Source organism: Lepus europaeus, chromosome 4 (assembly GCF_033115175.1).
Source record: "Lepus europaeus isolate LE1 chromosome 4, mLepTim1.pri, whole genome shotgun sequence".
NCBI classification, from domain to species: domain Eukaryota; kingdom Metazoa; phylum Chordata; class Mammalia; order Lagomorpha; family Leporidae; genus Lepus; species Lepus europaeus.
The window spans coordinates 109540853-109561255 of NC_084830.1; the positions used below are offsets into that span (position 1 = coordinate 109540853).

General features: G+C 42.7%; 1 protein-coding gene across 5 annotated transcripts in view; it reads right to left on the reverse strand.

Annotated features, from left to right (window-relative positions):
• Positions 1–20403, reverse strand: part of RANBP17 (RAN binding protein 17) — a 364714-nt gene that overhangs the window by 43884 nt on the left and 300427 nt on the right. For all 5 annotated transcript variants that reach the window (XM_062188701.1, XM_062188698.1, XM_062188700.1 and 2 more), the window contains 2 exons: positions 2639–2853; positions 169–307 (listed from right to left, as the gene is read on the reverse strand). In XM_062188701.1, the coding sequence (XP_062044685.1) occupies positions 169–307; positions 2639–2853 (354 nt within the window). The remainder of the gene's footprint in view (positions 1–168; positions 308–2638; positions 2854–20403) is intronic.

Below are 20403 nucleotides of genomic sequence, written 5' to 3' on the forward strand. Positions count from 1 at the left end.
TATGGAACAATACACTTTCCACTTATAAATAAAAGTTATAAAATAATCTGTAGTTTGGGTTCCTAATATTTTTTCCTGCTTTATAGGATGAGAGTCTCAAGAAGCACACACAGCGAAGCGACCACAATCAAGCGTTTCCCTGGGAACGGTGCTCCCCAGGATCCTTACCGAGAGTAGTGAGGCCCTCGGAGATGGACGTGAGGACGTACAGCAGCACAGGAGGCTCTAAGTTGGTGATGAAGCTCATGTGGTCCTGGGTGAGACATTCCAGGAGTGGATAATAAGACTGGCTCAGTTTCCGATATTGCTACAACACAGAGATACACTAAATGTCAAGCCACAGGGAAGAAAAAGACAGGCTACGATTCAGTGGAAATTGCCATTTATAATACTGGAAATTGTAAACTTAAACACAAGGTCAATAACTATATAGAACAAATGACATAAAGATTCCCAATTCAGCATTTAAAGGGGTTCTATTAGGAATCTCTCGATCTCCAGAAACCTCAATTTGAAGCTATAACATGGTATGCTATTTCCACTTGACTCTGTATGGTTAACACTAACATTCAAGCAAAAGCCTTGCAGTATGACAGGGAAGACTGTGTGAATCATTTTTCTACACTGGAATATTCTGAACACTGAATAGAGCTAAATAGTAGCTAGACAACCTTATTTTTTGGTCTTATAAACACAAAGAAACTTGCTACTATAATAGGCTTTGGTATCATAATTTGTATATACACAATGCCAACCCATCTAAGTAAATTATTATTTGGTAAATGGCTTAATGTTTACCATATACTATAGGCATAAGATAAGTACATCAGAAAGATATTTGAAAACTTCAATTGCAATCCAAAGTATCAAAGAAGCACAAAGCTTGTAACACAGATAAACCAGAACAGCATTTCTTAACGTGAAATTAGGACTTCTTCCACAAACATCACTTGGAGTACTTGTTAAAAATAGCTGCCTAAGCCGGTGCCATGGCTCACTAGGCTAATCCTTCATCTACGGCGCCGGCACATCGGGTTCTAGTCCCGGTCTGGGCACCGGATTCTGTCCCGGTTGTCCCTCTTCCAGGCCAGCTCTCTGCTGTGGCCTGGGAGTGCAGTGGAGGATGGCCCAAGTGCTTGGGTCCTGCACCTGCATGGGAGACCAGGAGGAAGCACCTGGCTCCTGTCTTCGGATCAGTGCAGCATGCTGGCCGTAGCAGCCATTTGGGGTGGTGAACCAACCGAAGGAAGACCTTTCTCTCTGTCTCTCTCTCTCACTGTCTAACTCTGCCTGTCAAAAAAAAAAAAAAAAAAAAAAAAGTTTCCTGATCCCCACTCCAGGCTAAGTGAAAAGCTCTGGTATAAGGCTCTGAAACATCACTTGTGACACAGATGCTAAGAATCTTAACAGCGTTCTCAAGTTTGAGAATTGCTGAACTGGACATCTGCTTGTTTCAGAGAAGAGGGAAGAGAAAAATCCTTGAACCCCACCAGTTTTCTTGCTGGACTTCAACTGTGGTGAGGAGTCCCCTCCACGAGGTGGCTGTACCACGTGGCTGACGGGACTCAAGTTTTGCCTTTGTGATTTCTGTCACACTGGCCTAGCCTTCGATGAGAACTGCATTCTTCGATAAGGAGGATGAACAACTTTGGTCTGGCTGTGGTCCTGTGTAGGTCAGCTTAGGAAGGGGAAAGCAGGTTGCAGATGATCAAGGAGCACTTCTCACACACACTGACCAACAAGGGGCCTCCAGATCCTAACCGTGATCTAGGGGGAACCGGTGAGAAAGTATGAAGTAAGCCTGAACGTGAATTTGATTGCCACCTAAATAATTACCGCCAAGTCATTACTGCTGTACCATACCAGGCACATACCAGCTTCTGGGTAATCAGGCAGAGATTAAAAAAAATAATCTGACAACTGACATAGCTCAGTGGAGGGGCTGTGAATCTGAATTTTCTGATGGGCTTGAACGTCTGAAGAGCACCTTCATAAGAATCATGTGGAGTGCTTATTAAAAATACACTTTACTGACATAAACCATAGCTACCCAACAGCCGAGCAGAAAAGGGATCTAGAAATCACTCAGTTTAATCCACTTGTTTTAAAAGGGAGGAAACTGAAGCCTGGAGAAACAGGAGATGAATTCGAGGTAGATGACCAGTGAGTGGCAGAGCTGATTATACACCAGGTTGCTCAGCTCTTGGGCTGGCACTCCGTGTACCACACCTGAGCTCTCGTGGACATGGATGGAGGGGAAGTCAGAGTGCACTGGAGGGGAAAGCTCTGCAGCCAGTCCCAATCCAGGAAACAGTTCTTTTCTGCGTTGTGAATATGGCTGTAAGTCATTAGCCGAAAGTGCTAATTACATTTTCTCTATATGCAGAAGACCTCGAGCACACTGGCTGACCAATTTACCAGAAAATGTTGGCTGCATCTTTCTAAACTGCACACTTAGTTACATAAATATAGCCCCTATGGTTGTCCGATTCTCTAAGTGAGATCAAGTATGCTGTCTTAAAACATAAGACGTCCAGGTGTCGTTCTAACTCCCTGGGCTTCCCTGCAACACTTCGAGGCCTGTGGTGACGACGCTTCACGTTTCACACAAAGACTCCCAGGATGCACGAATGCTTACTAGCAAGTCACTGTGGGACACTGACAGCAGCATTTTGACAAAGGCCTGGAGTACATTGTCAAAATGGTTGTCCCCATACAACTTGAAGACGCCAAAGCTGACATAATTTCCACACAAGGCAGATTTGAGAGCTGAATAGCAGATGGAGATGCCCTTGAGTTTCATTGGATACATTTGATCTTTTGAGAGGCTCCCCAGGGACAGGATCTGATTACCTGTTTTAGGGTAAAAGCAAAAAGAGAAAGTGACATGAGTAGATGCAGTTCCAGGCAGTTACCGGGCACACTATTTAGCATTTTCACTTTATAACTAACGTTTACTTCCCCTAGCACTGTTTCAAAAACTGAACCATCCACTGTAATGAAAAATAAAAACATATAAGACAGTTTACCTGGGAAGTACAAAGAGACCAAGCAAAATCATCAAGGGTATTAGGAAAGCTCTGTATTTTTATCTGGATAATTATATGTATGTATACATAGATATGTAAAAATTCATTGAGTTGTACTCTCAAGATTAGGTCACTTTATGTCCTTTAATGCATGTGTTGGTTTTCTCAATAAAAAGTTTTTTTAAAAAGAAAGGTAAAATAACCAGTTAAGCCAAGAGAAAAAGATAACCTGATTGAAATGTAAACTACTCTAATTTCTGGATGTATTTTCAACATTTTAATATGAACTTGATGTTCTGGGTTACTATACTATTAGGGACTTCAGAGGTTTGGTACATGAATTAAACGAAATGAGACATACAGAAGTTCTTGGTATATTGCACAATAAACATTACCTTCTTTTTCTCTTTAGGTTCTTTTTCAGAATATCTGGAGATGACCTTTTTTTTTTTTTTAATTTTTTTTGAACAGGCAGAGTGGACAGTGAGAGAGAGACAGAGAGAAAGGTCTTCCTTTGCCGTTGGTTCACCCTCCAATGGCCGCCGCAGCGGGCGCGCTGCGACCGGCGCACCGCGCTGATCCGATGGCAGGAGCCAAGTGCTTCTCCTGGTCTCCCCTGGGGTGCAGGGCCCAAGGACTTGGGCCATCCTCCACTGCACTCCCTGGCCACAGCAGAGAGCTGGCCTGGAAGAGGGGCAACCGGGACAGAATCCGGTGTCCCAACCGGGACTAGAACCCGGTGTGCCGGCGCCGCAAGGCGGAGGATTAGCCTAGTGAGCTGCAGTGCCGGCTGGAGATGACCATTTTAAAAACTGTACTTATTCTATGCTAACCATCAAAAGACAAGGAAATGCTTATGTAATTACCTTACAATTTTCTGTAGTAGTTAGTATTTACAGTCAACAATTTCTGTTTCTGAAATGTGTTGTGGCAAGGCACATTACTAGGCAATACCTAAATATACTTTCTAAAAAAATAAAGTCATACAAGTTCCTTAGCTCTGTTTTTTCCTGTTCAAGTGAGCACTGCTTCTGAAATTAAAAATAGGAGCAGGTGTTGTGGCGCAGCAGGTTCAGCTGCTACCTGTGACACTGGTATCCCATATGAGTGCTGGTTTGAGTCCCAGCTGCTCCACTTCCAATCCAGCTCCCTGCTAATGCATGTGGGAAGGCAGTGGAAGATGGCCAAAGTTCTTGGGTCCCTGCCACAAATGTAGGAGACCCAGATGGAGTTCCTGGCTCCTGATTTCAGCTTAGTCCAGCTCCAGCCATTGCAGCCATTTGAGGAGTGAACCAGCAGATGGAAGACCTCCCCACCCCCACCCCATGTAACTGCCTTTCAAGTAAATCAATAAATCTAAAAAACAAAAACAAAACTGAAAATCAGTTATATTTACAGAATTTGGGGTACATTCTTGTGGTTTACATAATGTCAACTGTGCTAAATAAGAAGTTTCCAGAATCCATTTCCCTATCTGGCTATAGATCAAAGTGGCCAATACAAGAAATCAGTGAGAGATTCGGAAGATGCATGTGAAGCAGCTGCCATAACTTTCTGAAGGCTGCTGTGGTTAAAGGTGGTGAGAATAATATGTAGAAAGCTTCTGAGTTCCAGTTTGTCCTTATTCTTCCCTGTCCTGTGTTTGTAACTATCAGCCTTGCTGACCAATGACCCCAAACCCACCACCAAACACTTGACAGCAAACTTATGGAACCAGCAGCTCTGCAGAGGCAACAGCCTTCCACTGACTTCTATGCCATCACACAACTCCTCCACCCCGTACCCTCCCAGAGTCTCACTCCAGCAGCTAGATGTGCAACCTTCTAGCTGTCCCTGCAAGCCCAACATGTCCATGTATGCTATCATTTCAGGAGGGGTGAGCAGTGACTTCTTTTCCTGAGTCTCCAATTCTCCCCCTTGGACCTATTTCTCTATCTATACCTAAGATTATAAAAACTCTAATTCCTAAAATAAACTCTCTATTGCACAAATATCATATTGCTTCTTTATATTGGTTCTTTTCCTCTGTTTGAATCCTGACTGAAACATAGAGCAAGGTCACCACTTGTGTAGTAGGAGGTTAAGAAGACCAATAGTGCTAGTAGGGCATGAAACTCAGGACCAGCCCAGGCTGTAGGTTTCCTCTCCTTTATGTGCCTTACATTACATTTCTATATCACTGCTTTCTGTGCCGCCTTAGAAGTCCATGTGGCTTTCCCTATAATTCATACATCTGAATAAAAAAATCATTGTCTGGAAGGCTGAAGCATGCCTTGGAATTATTTACTCAATCTCAAGTTCTGTACCCTCTTTCATGATCTCATCCTAACTTACCTTAGAGATATAGTAGCTCCATAAAGATTCAGTTCAATATGACAGCATCTACTTAACAGCTACCATGTGTGAGGTGCTGGGGTAAACACACAAACATTAAAATAAAATCTGCTCTGAAAGAGTTCAGTCTGGTTGGGGAAGCAGATCTGTAAATACTAATTCCACACAATGTGGCAAATGCTATCCAAGAGCTGTGTCGAGATGTTATGGGAGGTAGGAAGGGCAGGAGAGCAGCAGGGAAAGGATTCGGACAACAGGTTGTTGAAGGATCATCTGCAGTTTCCAGGTGGAGAGGAGAGTGCTCAGGGTAGATGAAGTGCAAATGGAGGGAGGTCAGAGAAAGCAGAATACTGGGGAGGACAGTTTTAATCACTGCTTTTCTACCTTTGCCTCACATTCAATTTAAACCAAGGTAGATGTTTCCTCTTCTACTTCTCAAGAAAGAACAGACTGTGTACTTGAAGAAAGAGCTAGGGCAATTTTGGAAGCGGGGAGTGGTTCATCTATTTTGTGTTTGTTGGTGAGGCCAGGGTCAAAGCAAGTAAACTATTGTGGTCTATCTATGCTGACATCTTTATAGGGGAGGCAAGGTCCTATATTTTGCAGGAAAAGGCACAAGAAAGAAAACTTGATTGTAAAGGCCTGGGCAATATATCATCAAGAAGTATTATTTAGAATCACAACTTTTATTTTGTCACACCTTTCACAGGTTGCAATTTTGCAATCATATCTTGCTTTTTGAACTATGTCAGATATGTTTGTAATAATTAAGAGAGTAATTAGTATACTGTGATGAACATGCAACAGAATGATTAATATTTTTTAAAGGAAAGATTATTTATTTGTTTGAAAGGCAGAGTGACAGTCAGAAAGAGAGAGAGGGAGGGAGAAAAATCTTTCATCCATTGGTTCACTCTCCCAACGCCTGCAACAGCCAGGGCTGAGCCAGCCTGAAGCCAGGAACTCCATCTGGGTTTCTCATGTGGGTGGCAGGAAGCCAAGTACTTGGGCAAGCATTTGCTGCTGCTGCTCTGAGGCATATTAGCAGGAGGCTGGAGGAAAGGGAGGAGGAACCAGATCCCAGGCACTCTGATATAGGATGCAGGTGTCTGAAGTGGCAGCTTAACCTGCTGTACCGGGCAGTGGGGTGGGGTGGGGAGATAGAGAGAGAGAGATCTTTCATCCACTGGTTCATTCCCCGAATGCCTACAACAGCTAGAGATGTACCAGGTCAAAGAAGCCAGGACCCAGGAACTCAAACTGGGTCTCCCATTTAGGTGGCAGGGACCCAAGTAATTAAGCCATCACCTGCTAACTCTGAGGGTGTGCATTAGTAGGGAGCTGGAATGGAAAACAGAACTCAGATACTCCGATATGGGATGTGGACATTCCAAGTAGTGTTTTAACCACTGTGCCAAGAGCCTGCCCCTGATTAATATTTTTTAAAGATTTATTTATTTATTTGAGAGGCAGAGATACAGAGAGAGTGAGAGACAGAGAGAAGTCTTCCATCTGTTGGTTTACTCCCCAAATGGCCACAACGGCTAGAGCTGGGCAGATTGGAAACCAGGAGCCAGGAGCTACTTCTGGGTCTCCCATATAGGAGCAGGGGTGCCAGCCCTTGGACCACCTTCCACTGCCTTCCCAGACCATCAGTAGGGAGCTGGATCGGAAGTACAGCAGCCAGGACTCAAACCGGCGCACATATGGGATGCTGGTGCTGCAGGCAGATGCTTAACCACAGCCCTGGCTCCTGATTAATATTTTTGAAAACCTGAAACTGTATCTCATTTTGCTCAAGTGCTCTGCATGCATTTGTGGCTATAAAAGATGATGGAGGAGAAGGCTTGGCCAACCATCATTCTTTTACTCTGATTCATTTTTATTCAATATGTATACAACAGTATTTACTGCAATTGAGGTTCCAGTCTTCAAAAAAACTTAAAATCTAACAGATGGAAAACTGAAGTGATAGGGCTGAGGTTTGGTTTTGATGTTCCATTTCAGGTATGATAACTCTCCTTGTTCTACCTGCACCTAGAAACTCTGAACTCCTATCTTCCCAGCACTTACTTCTACATGGGAGATGTACATTGCACTAACTGGCAGCTAGCAGATAATAGCATTCTCAGGTTGGCAGTCACTGAAGGCAGTAACACTTGCCACGTCAGTAGTATCATTGCAGCACAATGAGAAGTGATACTTTCCTTAATGAAATAAAATAGACTTCCAAAGGCTAGAACCAAAAGGAAAATCTCATTGTTTGCCACTGACTACATCTGCTATAATTGGGGGTTGGCGAAAGCCCCCATCCTTAGTGTTACAGCCTTAACATTAGACTGGAGTTAAGATGCATATTGAGGTGTTGTTAGGGCTAGGGGAAAAGAATGATGTAAACTGAGTGGTTAACCTGCCCAAAGGCAGCAATAGGGACTGGAGGCACAAGAACCATGGAATTGTCATTCTGACTCTTGCGCATGCTGTAGCAGGATAAGGGGAAATGCCTGAGGAATAAGCATGGAGGGCCAAATGATAATTTGACTTATCAGAAATATTTTCCTCATTATTCATTACATTAACTGCTTGAGTCCTCCTTCTTGACTTGTACTCTTTCCTCTATAGAGAGGGCCTTTGTTGTTGTTAACCTCCAATCCTCAAAAGTATCTTTCTAGACTTCTCTCAAGATTTACATTCAAGATTCTTAACATCTAGAGAGGAACAGACACAGAAAGATGTAAAATTTCCTTTTCTGCTCATCTAAGATCGACTTCCAGGTCTACTTTAAACATTTTAAAACTACTACTTTTTTTAAACAATAAAAACATTTACTTATTTATTTGAGAAAGAGAGAGAGGCAGATAGACGCACAGGTTTCCCATCCATTGGCTCACTTCCCAAATGCTCCCAACAGCTGGAGCTCGGCCAGAGGGCTTGCAAAGACCCAACCACCTGAGCCATCCCTGCTGTGCCCCAGGCTGCGCATTAGCAGGAAGGTGAAATCAGGAGTGGAGCTGCAGGGGCCTGCACTGTGGAACAGTGGGTTTAGCTGCTGCTTGTAATGCTGGCATCCTCTACCCCAGCACTAGTTTAAGTGCCGGCTGATCTGCTTCTTCTACAGCTCCTTGACAATGCACCTGGGAAAGCAGTGACGCCCCCTGCCACTCACGTGGGAGACTGGGATGGAGGCCCAGGGTCCTAGCCCTGGCTTGACCCTGCCCTGGCTGCTGTGGTCACTTGGGGAGTAAACCAGTAGCTGGAAGATCTCTTTGTCTCTCCCTTTCTCTCCGTCACTTTCCCTTTTAGATAGATAGAAACAGAGTGAGCGAGTGGGCTGGCACTTGAACTCAGGGCACTTTAACAGGGGGTGTGGGCATCCCAAGCAGCAACTTAACTTCTTATGCCAAATGCCTGACCCCCAACTTTTTATCCTCCGGTGGCTTTCCACCTTTCCCCTGAGGAAAGGTAGAAAAACTGCACAGTATCGTTCTTGTCAAGAGACTTCCTACCTATGAAGAGGAGCAGCCTTCCTCCACAAACCTCAGCTGAACAAGGTAACATTCTAATGGGCGATTAAACACATAGCCCATAAGACAGTGATCGCTGCTCTTGGCTTTTGAGTCGTAGTGACCTGGTTTAAATTCTAGATCCTTCCTTACTATCTGGGTATCTGAGCAGATTAATAATCTCTGTAGGTCACAGCTTCCTTATAAATAAAATGAGGAAAGTAACACATATAACTCAAGGCTTACAGGGAGTAAAGGAACAGCATATGTAAAGTGCTCGCCACAATAACTGGGTACAGTGTTCAATGAGTGTAAGCTATGACAATATGCAATACCGGGGGTTCATTTCCCCCCGACAGTCTAAGAGCATGTAAGTTTACCGCTGGAGGAACTAGAGCCTGGAAAAGAGGAGGTGAAGCTGGGTATGTGTGTGTAGTGTAGAATAATGTCACTTCCCTCTAATCTCTCATTCAAAGCAAGGTTAACTGCAGATCTTCTGACTTCCTGCCTTCTGTTCCTTCACAGAATTAGCTGTGGGGTTTCCCACACGTTCTCTGTGCCTCAGAAGAATATTAAGGGGAAAAAAGGCAATGTTTAAGATAGACTATCGTGGTATCTTGTTCTAGGAGGAACTAATGGTATGAACAATGCCATTTCCTGGTTTATAAAGCAATCCATTACATTGATTTACCTTTTATTTTTTCCTTTTAATCTCTACAATTTTAAAGTGAATTTGATATTTAGCTGACATTTCTATAGGTGGAGTGTCTTCGTTCATCATCAGAACAGTTATGGGAAGAGAACCGCAAGCTCATCGACATTTTACTTCAGAGGTCACTTAGCTCACTTGTCTTCCTGCAAACCAGCCAAGTCCCTTAGACAGAAATGGTCTGGGACAGAACTGAAGATGTGATGATCGGAAGGGAACATAGTAATTCTCTTTCAGAATCGAAAAGATGAAAACAATGCAGTATTCATAAGAACCTTATGTAAATAAAACAACTTAAAATTGAAAAAAAAAAGAATGTGGAAAATTAAGCAAATTGTTGGGAATATAAAATTAGAAAAAACCATTCTAGAGGGCAATTTGGTAATACTAAAAATAAAAATGTATAAACCCAGGGTAATTATTTTGCCTCACAGTTAAGATGCCAATTGGGATTTCCACACCCACTGCTGCAGTGCCTGGGTTTGAGTCCCAGCTCCGCTTCTGATTCCAGCTCTCTGCTAGTGCGCACTCTGGGAGGCAGCAGATAACGGATCAAGTACTTGGTCTCTGCCACCCACGTGGGAGATCTGCACCAAGTTCCAGGCTCCTGGTTTTGACCTGGCCCCATCCTAACCACTGGGCATTTGGGGAGTGAACCAGTGCATGGTCTGTCTGTCTGTCTCTTTCCCCTTCTGTCTCTCTTTCTCTGCCTGTGAAATAAAAAAAAAAGTATAAATCCACTTCTGAGAGTCTATTCTAATTCTAAATGTTCATTACCAAGTCCAGGTTTCTCCATTTCTCCTATTTTTATTTTTCACCTCCTTGAAAGGTAGAGAGAGAGAAAGCAAGTGACAGAAAGAGAGAGATATCTTCTGTCATCTGGTTCACTCCCCAAATGCCCATTATAGCCAGGGAAGAGCCAGGCCAAAGCCAGGAGCCAGGAACTCCATCTGGGTCCCCTACATGGATGGCAGGGATGCGAGCAGGGACCGAGCAGCCATCATCTGCTGCCTCCCAGGGTGCATTAGCAGGAAGTGGGACTGGAAACAGAGTAGCTGGGACTCAAACTGGCACTCCGAAACAGGATGCAGAAGACACAAGCTGTGGCTTAACCTGCTGTGTCATGATGTCCACTCCATCAGGAAATTCTTGTAGCAAACGATTCACCTTCCACACCCCTACTGAAAACATAAATGATTGTATCACTTTGTTTAACCACTTAGTATTTTCCTTAAGGAAAGTGTATCTTTAAGGATAAAGTTTAAGGATTTAGACACTGAGAACTACCAAACATTGATGAAACAAACTGAAGACACAAATAAATGGAGATATATTTCCTACATGGATTCAAAGAATATTGTTAAAATGTTCATGCTACATAAAGCAATATATAGATTCCATGCCACCCCTAACAAAATCCCAATGTCATTTTTTATAGAAATAAAAAAAATCTAAAATTTGTATGGAACTACAAAAGATCCTGAAGAGCCCAAACAATTCTGAGAAAGAAAAACAACGTTGGGAGCATCATACTTCCTGATTCAAAAATGTATTACAAAGATACAGTAATCAAAACATGATGGCACTGATATAAAAACAGACACACAGATCAGTGGGACAGAATACAGAGTCGAGAAATAAATTCAAACATAAACAGTTGGCCGGCGCCATGGCTCACTTGGCTAATCCTCCGCCTGTGGCACCGGCACACTGGGTTCTAGTCCCGGTTGGGGTGCCGGATTCTGTCCTGGTTGCCCCTCTTCCAGGCCAGCTCTCTGCTGTGTCCAGGGAGTGCAGTGGAGGATGGCCCAAGTCCTTAGGCCCTACACCCGCATGGGAGACCAGGAGAAGCACCTGGCTCCTGGCTTCGGATCAGCGCGGTGCGCCGGCCGTAGCGGCCATTTGGGGTGAATCAACGGAAGGAAGACCTTTCTCTCACTCTCTCTCTCTCACTGTCTAACTCTACCTGTCAAAACAAAACAAAACAAAAACATAAACAGTCAATTTTTGACAAGGGCACCAAGTAAACACAACAGTGTAATGAGTCTTCAATAAGTGGTGCTGGGAAAACTGGATTTCCATGTGCATTAGAATTAAACTGTATCTTCATCTTATGCCAAACACAAAAATCAACTAAAAAAATAGATAAAAAACTAAAATGTAAAACTAAAAGCTATAAAACTCATAGAAGAGAACATAGGAGAAAAACTCCTAAAAACAGTGGCTATGGCAATGACTTTTTGGATATTAAAACAAGAGTTCAAATCAAAAAGCAAAGATGAATAAATGGGACTAAATCAAATAAAAAAGCTTATGTACAACAAAGGAAAAAAATGAAATGGTATCATATGGATTAGGAAAAATATTTGCAAACCACGTATCTTGTAAGGGCTTAATATTTAAAATATATAGAGAATTCATAAAACTCAACAGAGGAAAATCAACTCAAATAAAAGGATAAGAACAGACCTTATCTAAAGAAGACATAAAATGCCCAAAAAGCATGTGAAAAGGTGCTCAATATTGTTAATCATCAGGGAAATGCAAATCGAAACCACTCTGTGATCACCATGTGACTCCTATTGGAATGGTTTATTACCAAAGTCTAAAGACAACAAGTATAGGTGAGGATGTGGAAAGAAAGGATCACTTGTACACTGTTGCTGGGAATATAGGTGACTGCCCCAACTGTCATGAAAACAGTATGGGAGTTTCTAAAGACATTACAAATACAACTACCAGGGCTGACATCGTGGTGAGTGGGTTAAACCACTGTTTGCAATGCTGGCATCCCATATCAGAGAGCCTGTTTGTGAATCGATCACTCTGCTCTTAATCCAGTTTCCTGCTAATGTGTCCAGGAAGGCAGCAGAACATGGCCCAAGTACTTGGGCCCTTGCTACCCACATAGCAAACCAGGCTGGAGTTCCTGGCTCCTGGCTTTGGCTTGCCCCAGACCTGGTTGTTGTGGCTATTTGGGGAGCAAACCAGTGGATAGAAGATCTCTCCTTCTCTGTGTTTTTCTCTTTCTCTCTGTCACTCAGTCTTCCAAGTAAGTAAGTAAATAAATTAATCCTAAAAATATATAACTACCATATAAGCCAGCAATTTCTCTTCTGGGCATATAGTCAAAGGAAATGAAATCATCACCTTGCACGGTATCTGTACTCCTGTGTTCACTGCAGCATAACCCACAATAGCCAAGGTAGGAAAGAACCTAAATGTCTACTGGTAGATGCATGCATGCATAAACTGTGGTACACTTAGGGGCCAGGAACCTTGTATCTGCCAAGGGCCATTTGGATGTTTATAGCATCATTTGTGGGCCATGTAAAATCATCAATTTAAAAATTAGCCTGCTACAGATTGATACAATCGCAAGTTTCTGCCTGTTGTTGCCTTGGCTAGACCAAATGATTTTGTGGGCCTTGCCTTATATGGCCCACTGGCCAGATGTTCCCCATTACTAAATACATAATGGAATATTATTCAGTCCTAAAAAGGAGATCTTACCATTTGCCACTACACTGATGAGCCTAGGGTACATTTATGCTAAACAAACAAGCCAGAAACAGAAAAATATTGCATGATCTCACATGTATGTGGAATCTAAACTCATGGAGATCAGACAACAAAACAGTGGTTACCAGAGGCGTGGGAGAGGGGAAGAAATAGAGGATATATGACATTAGATGTGCAGGAAGAATTCAGTTTAGAGATCTAATGTATGACATGGGGTTATAGGAATTTTTTTTAAAGATTTATTTATTGGGGCCAGCGTTGTGGTGCAGTGGGTTAATGCCCTGGCCTGAGGTGCCAGCATCCCATATGGGCACCGGTTGAGCTGCTCCACTCCCAATCCAGCTCTCTGCTATGGCCTGGGAAAGCAGTACAGGATGGCCCAAGTCCTTGGGCCCCTGCACCCACGTGGGAGACCCGGATGAGGCTCCTGGCTCCAGATCAGCACAGCTCCAGCCATTGCGACCATTTGGGGAGTGAACCAGTGGATGGAGGACCTCTCTCTGTCTCTCTCTACACCTTTCCTCTCTCTGTGTAACTCTGACCTCCAAATAAATAAACAAATCTTCAAAAAAATTTAAAAAAAGATTTATTTATTTACTTGAAAGTCAGAGTTACACAGATAGAGAAGGAGAGGCAGAGAGAGAGAGGTGTCTTCCATCCACTGGTTCACTCCCCAGATGTCTGCAATCGCTGGAGCTGCGCCTATCTGAAGCCAGGAACCCGGAACTTCCTCAGGGTCTCCCATGCGGGTGCAAGGGCCCAAGGACTTGGGCCATCTTCTGCTGCTTTCCCAGGCCATAGCAGAGAGCTGGATAGGAAGTGGAGCAGCCGGAACTTGAACCAGCACCCATATGGGATGCTGGCACTGCAGGCGGCGGCTTTACCCGCTACAGAGCCAGCCCTGGAAATTGTAGTATATTTGGAATGCAAGCTAAATTGTAGATTTTTAGATGCTCTTGACACAAAGACACATACCAAAAATGGGTAATCCTGACATGATGGATATATTAATTGGCTATTTGCTTTACTATAGTAACTTTTTTTTTTACTCTCTCTCTCTCGCTCTCTCTCTCTCTCTCTCTATATATATATATTTATATATACCATAACATCATATTTATGCCTTAAATATACACAATAAAATTTACTTCTTTTAAAAAGTCAGAGTTACACAGAGAGGAGAGAGAGAGAGAGAGAGAGAGAGAGAGAGAGGTCTTCCATCCAATGGTTCACTCTCCAATTGGCTGCAACGGTCGGAGCTGTGCTAATCAGAAGCAAGGAGCCAGGAGTTTCTTCTGGGTCTCCCACACAGGGGCCCAATGACTTGGGCCATCCTCCACTGCTTTCCCAGGCCATAGCAGAGAGCTGGATCAGAAGAGGAGCAGCCGGGACTAGAACTAGCGCCTACATGGGATGCCGGCGGTTCAGGCCAGGGTGTTAACCCGCTGCACCACTTTGCTGGCCCCAAAAACTTGCTTTTTTAAAAAGGGTAAAGTTGGAGCCAGTGCTGTGGCACAGCAGGTTAAAGCCCTGGCCTAAAGCGCCAGCATCCCATATGGGCGCCGGTCTAGTCCCAGCTGCTCCTCTTCTGGCCAGCTCTCTGCTATGGCCTGGGATAGCAGTTGAAGATGGTCCAAGTCCTTGGGCCCCTGTACCCACATGGGAGACCAGGAAGAAGCTCCTGGCTCCTGGCTTCAGATTGGCACAGCTCTGGCCATTGCAGCCATCTGGGGAGTGAACCAGTGGATGGGAGACCTCTCTCTCTGTCTCTACCTCTCTCTGTAACTCTCTTTCAAATAAATAAAAAATAAATCTTAAAAATAAGGGTAAAGTTACGATTCCTTAATCTGACTCAGAAGTTACTTCCTAATTAGTCCCCTCCTATCTCTGTTACTGCCTGAAATTCCTTAGCATTTTCATTGTCTCTAGCAACTTGAAATCCTCGCAGTTTCCTAATAGACCACGCTGTTTCATATTTATGTTCTTTGAAAAGCTAGTGTCTGGTTTAAATGCCCTTTTCCAACTTCTGGGCCCTATCCTTATTCCTTCAAGAAATCTTGCCTTCTCTGACCCTTCACTTTGAATTAGAAATGTCTTCAAGGCTCCCATAGTACTCTGAATACTTTGCAAACATAACACAGAATGTAATGCATAACTCTTCATTTACTTGTCTGAATCTCCTGCTGAACTCAAGTTCCTTACAGGAAGATTTTTTTCTTTTTTTGGTGTGTCTCATTTATCTTGCTATGCTTTATAACTCTCACAGTACCAGACACGTAGTAAGTGCTCAATAAACATTAGCTGCATGGATGAAAGGATACACTAGCATATTATTGCCTATGTGCAGAAGCGGTCAAAGTCAAATATTCGTGGTGATAAAAGAGATTTTCTAAGAGCAGCAGGCTCTTAGATTCACAGTGGAATATATTTCTCAGAGTATTGCTTTTATAAGTTACCTGAACCTGGTTTTGAGACTCTCTACATATTGATTATTATATTATTTCCGAAGACTTTTGTCAGCTTTTGCTCTTTTCTTTTTTAATGATTGATTTTTATTTATTTGAAAGACAGAATGACATAGAGAGAGGGAGAGACAGGAAGAGAAAGATCTTCCATCTGCTGGTTCACTCTCCAAATGGCCACAATGGGAGGGGCTGGGCCAGGCTGAAGCCAAGAGTCAGGTCCCCCATGTGGGTAGAAGGGGTCCAAATACTTGGGCTATCTTCAGCTGCTTTCCCAGGTACATTAGTAGGAATTGGATCAGAAGTAGAGCAGCCTTATTTGCTACTTTGTTATTGTATGTCCTCAACTAAGTTTCTGATCAGATATAAGGCAATGTCTGTTGTTCCTGGATAATCTGTTCTCAAGAACTTATTTCCTAGCTGCATTTTATTAAGCCTCAAGTTATCTGAAGACCAAAGCATTCTTCAGCTATCTTCTTATAATAATTTTACTGTAAATATACAATCATAATCGCCCATTCTTACAATCCTTCTACTAATACATGTCAATAATTTTTAAGCTCCTTAAAAACACGTCTTAACAGGCAACATGTTCTACAACAGGTCTAGTGCAACTCTAGAGCTGGGTGGTTCTGATCAAAGCAGGCCCTCTCCACCCCTACTTTCTGAAGGGCCTCTGTGGCACCCTCACAGACCTCTGGGGTCCCACTAAATCCAATGTGAAAACCACTTGTTTGTTTTCTAGGTCACAATGAGCACTTTACACATTCCATGCTTGCATACCTTAAAAGCATGCAGAGCTTGTACTGCTTAAGAGACCCATGATCTGGGGCTGGTGTTGTGGCACAGTAGGAAAAGCCACTGCCTGCGATGCCCGCATCCCATATGGGTGCTGGTTCACACCCCAGCTGTTCCACTTCTGATCCAGCTACCTGCTAATGCACTTGGGAAAGGCCTGGAGGATGACCCAAGGACTTGGACTCCTGGAACTATGTGGGAGACCCAGAAGAGGCTCCTGGCTTTGGCATGGCCCAGCCCCGGGCCCTGGCGGCCATTTGGGGGAGTGAACCAGCAGATGAAAGATCTCTTTGTCTCTCCATCTCTCTGTAACTCTTGAAAATAGATAAAAAATAAATCTTAAAAAATAAAGACCTCTGATATAAATTCTTAGATACAGTGAATAATCATAGCTTATTCTATCCATTTTGACAGTTAAATTTTCACCACTGAACTTTCTTCAGTTTGGTTCCTAAGGAAGAAATAACAGCAGTTCCATTTTGGCAGCCTTATGAAAACAACCACTGTCTCTCCCTTCTGTGAGCTCTTCAACCAACAGATGTCACTAAAGATACCAGTACCCAGAGGCAAAGGAAAAGAAAAGATTAGACAAATGGAAATTGAGCATAAAAAACATCCAGTTTTTAAAACTGAGAAGTAGGTTTCCAAAGTAATAACATTTATTACACTGCATGCAGCATTTTAACCAAAAATTTAAGAAAGAAATTTCTTTTATTAAGTTGCTCAGGCTGAATGGATCACAGCACTAAGTTTTGAAATACATGTTCTTGAAGCAATTTAAAACTCATTAGAAATAATAGGCTTGGGCTAGTAGAAAATGTGGTAAAATTTAATCCTCATCCAAATGTTACCTGGGCTGTACAAACAGGAAATTGTTTTGTGCTACTGTGGCTAACCTCATTGCTGACCCTGAGCTGTAACGGCAAGAGCAGCGGAGAGCTGAAGCAAAATTAAAAACTTACATCAAAGTATATCATGACAGAATGTAGATAAATAAAACAGCATATCAAAAGTATTATTTTTTTGCCAGTCTCATGGAGCTGCAAGGTGGAGGTACCTCACAAAATGTATAGCAAATCAGGTGCCTGTGGAAATAAGTCCTTCCCCCTCCACATCACCCTAATCACTGACTACCTAATGCCCCCAGTGAGAGGTGAGCAGAGAAGAAACCCAGTGGGGACGGTGCCAGAAGGGATCACAGAATATTCTGGCCTCTCTCTTCCATGAGGTTCCCCTTTCTTCACCTTGGCTCACCAAAGAAATACGTAATCCTGGCTCTTCTGTGTCCTCCTACTCATTCATTTTCTAGTCCCCTGGCTGGCAACCACGTGATCTCTCTCCAAGGACTCTATTAGAATCTCCAGAGGTAATATCACAGCTCATAAAACATTACAGAAGGCAAAGATTCACAAGTAACTTTGGCCAATGGGGGCCTGCATGGGAGTCAGAGAAGGGCGAGCAATAGTTTTCTACTGCTCTGTGTTAAGCTCATGTGTAAGGTCACCGGTGCCACAGTTGAAGGACATTTTCTGTTGAACTTCTGATTTCCCCTTCGTTTTGGGATAGGAATCACTGTGCTTTAAAGAACAGTGCTTCATAAACATCCGAGGTACAATCTTCCTGTGGCCACTCCCAAGAGGCAACAGGGTATTGCAAAGACTATTGTCTGAAGTCACACTGCCTTTGAAACAAAGTCCAGCTCAACTACTTTTCAGTTATGTGGTATATATTCTCAACATTTATGAGCTTTAATTTCTTTATAAATCATAGCAACTAACTGGTCTAAGGACTTCTATACATTGTTTAATTGTATCCTCACAATCATCAAACAGGTGTAATTTTCTTTGTTTAACAAGAGTGAAGCAAGACAAGCGAGCAACTTAATGAAGGTGAGACAACTGGTGAATGGCAGATTGTAATATCTACCTTGAGGATTAAATGGGGGGTAATGTATGATAAATAGCCTAACACAGGAGCAGACACATAATAGCTGATTTAAAAATGGGAGATACCAATGCTATTAATCTAAACTTAGAAACAGAGCCCTGTTTGCTTACTTAGGGTAAGAAAACGCCAAACTCACTTCTCTTTTCAAGAATGCCTTAAAGGTTTGTCCCTTTCCCCCTCTACCTCCTTTCTCCTTCCCCTTTCCTTCCTTTGGCTCCTTCTGTCTGCTCTCCTTCCTCCTAAGATTATCCTCACATATATATTTTTCACAATGTTTGTTGCGATGCCTTTGGTCTATGTCAGACAACTTGATAAGAGACTGGACAGCTTTTGAACGAAGTTGATCAGCCCTGTCCTCTGAGATTCCTTTTGGTGTCCCTTGCTGGACATATATTCTGTCCAAGGGAGCCAGTGATACTGGGAGAAGGGAGGCTCACTGCTTTTATCAGTTCTACCGCAATAGTGAATAAGCCCTAAAGGGAAAAAAAATACATTTAAAGAAAGACACAATCCAGAAAAAGGTGTGGCCAAGATAAAATTGTAACCAGTAACCGAAACCCAACATTTCTATAGTTAAAAGCTTTACCAGCTGCTAAGTGATTCTTAATATATATACACTGTTTCATTATAGGAATTATTAAGGGAAATCCCTTTAAAAGTAAAGAACTAAAGACTCAGCACGGGCTACAGGCAGAAGGAAGCAGGACAGTGTGAAGCAGGAGGCATTCCTGAACAAAACAGTGATGTGGGTCAGGGAACACCTGTCCTAAGAAGGCTGCCGGTTCAGTGAGCTAAGAGAAAGGCTTTAGATCCAGAACAGGCACCTTCAATGAGTACCTATCACTGGCTGTCCCCTGTGCCAGGCCAGTTCATTAACCCCCTTAATCCTAATTAGTAGGTGGGTCTGTAGGTATTTGCTATTCCTAATTTTATATATGAGAACATTGGGCACAAAGATGTATAGTGTTAATCGAAGGTCAAGGGCTTAGTTGATAAGCATTAGTACTAGCATTGGTATTTAGATCTTAAATCTCCAAAAATTGCTTTTCCTAATAGAACACACTGCATTTTAAAGGAGGTCCACCATATAGATCTTAGTATAATAAGACACTAAATGGCAAACTATATTTAGAATATTTAAAAAGAAGTCCATTTTTACCTCTATGATTTCTACTTTTTATGATTTTGAATGTGTCTATTTCCAAATAGATGTAACAGATGTAATTACTGGTACAAATGAGAACAAGAGTGAAACTTTACTGTCTTCAATAGGTGCTTTCTGAAGTTTCTGTACGCGGACCACTGCGACCTCCACAAATCAAAGCATTTCAAACACAGGCTTACGTAGCTGTATAGCTCAGAGCCCCGAATGTACTTTGAACTGATAAAAATCGTTGAAAACATCTACTGTTCTGTTTATTTATTTATTTATTTATTTATTTTAACAGCAAGCTTCTACTTTAAAAAAAGTGGCATGCTAATCAGGTTTTTGGAACAGTGGTTAAGACCCTGCTTTTTGGTTATGTCCACATCCCATACTGAAGGGTCTGGGTTTGAGTCCTAGTTCCACTTCCAGTCCCAGTTTCCTACTAATAAGCACCCTGGGAGGTAGCAAGTAATGGCTCAAGTATTTGCATCCCTTCTACCCATGTAGGAGACCCAGACTGAACTCCAGGCTCCTGGCTTCAGCCTGGCCCAGCCTCAGCTGTTGTGGGCATTTTGAAGGTGAGTCAGTGAATAGAAGATCTCTGTGTCTCTTTTTCTGTTTTTTAAATAAGTAAAAAATAAAATTAATGTGCTTTCAATGGTTATTTCTCTCTCTCTCTCTCTTTCTCTATTGCATGCATGCACGCACACACACACACATGAAATATAAAGCCTTTATCTCTTTCTAGATACCCAAAAAGAAATATAGGAGAACCGTAGGCAATGTTTGAGACCAAATTACTTAGAGCTCACTGTTGACTTGGGAAAGTAAGTTCAGACAGGCAAAAAGGAAGAGGACAAAGGCAATGAAAGAAGGAGAGCACAAGAAACATCTCACTGGGAGAAATGCAATGTACAGAGCCCAGCTCAGGGTCAGTGTTCAGTCACATTTG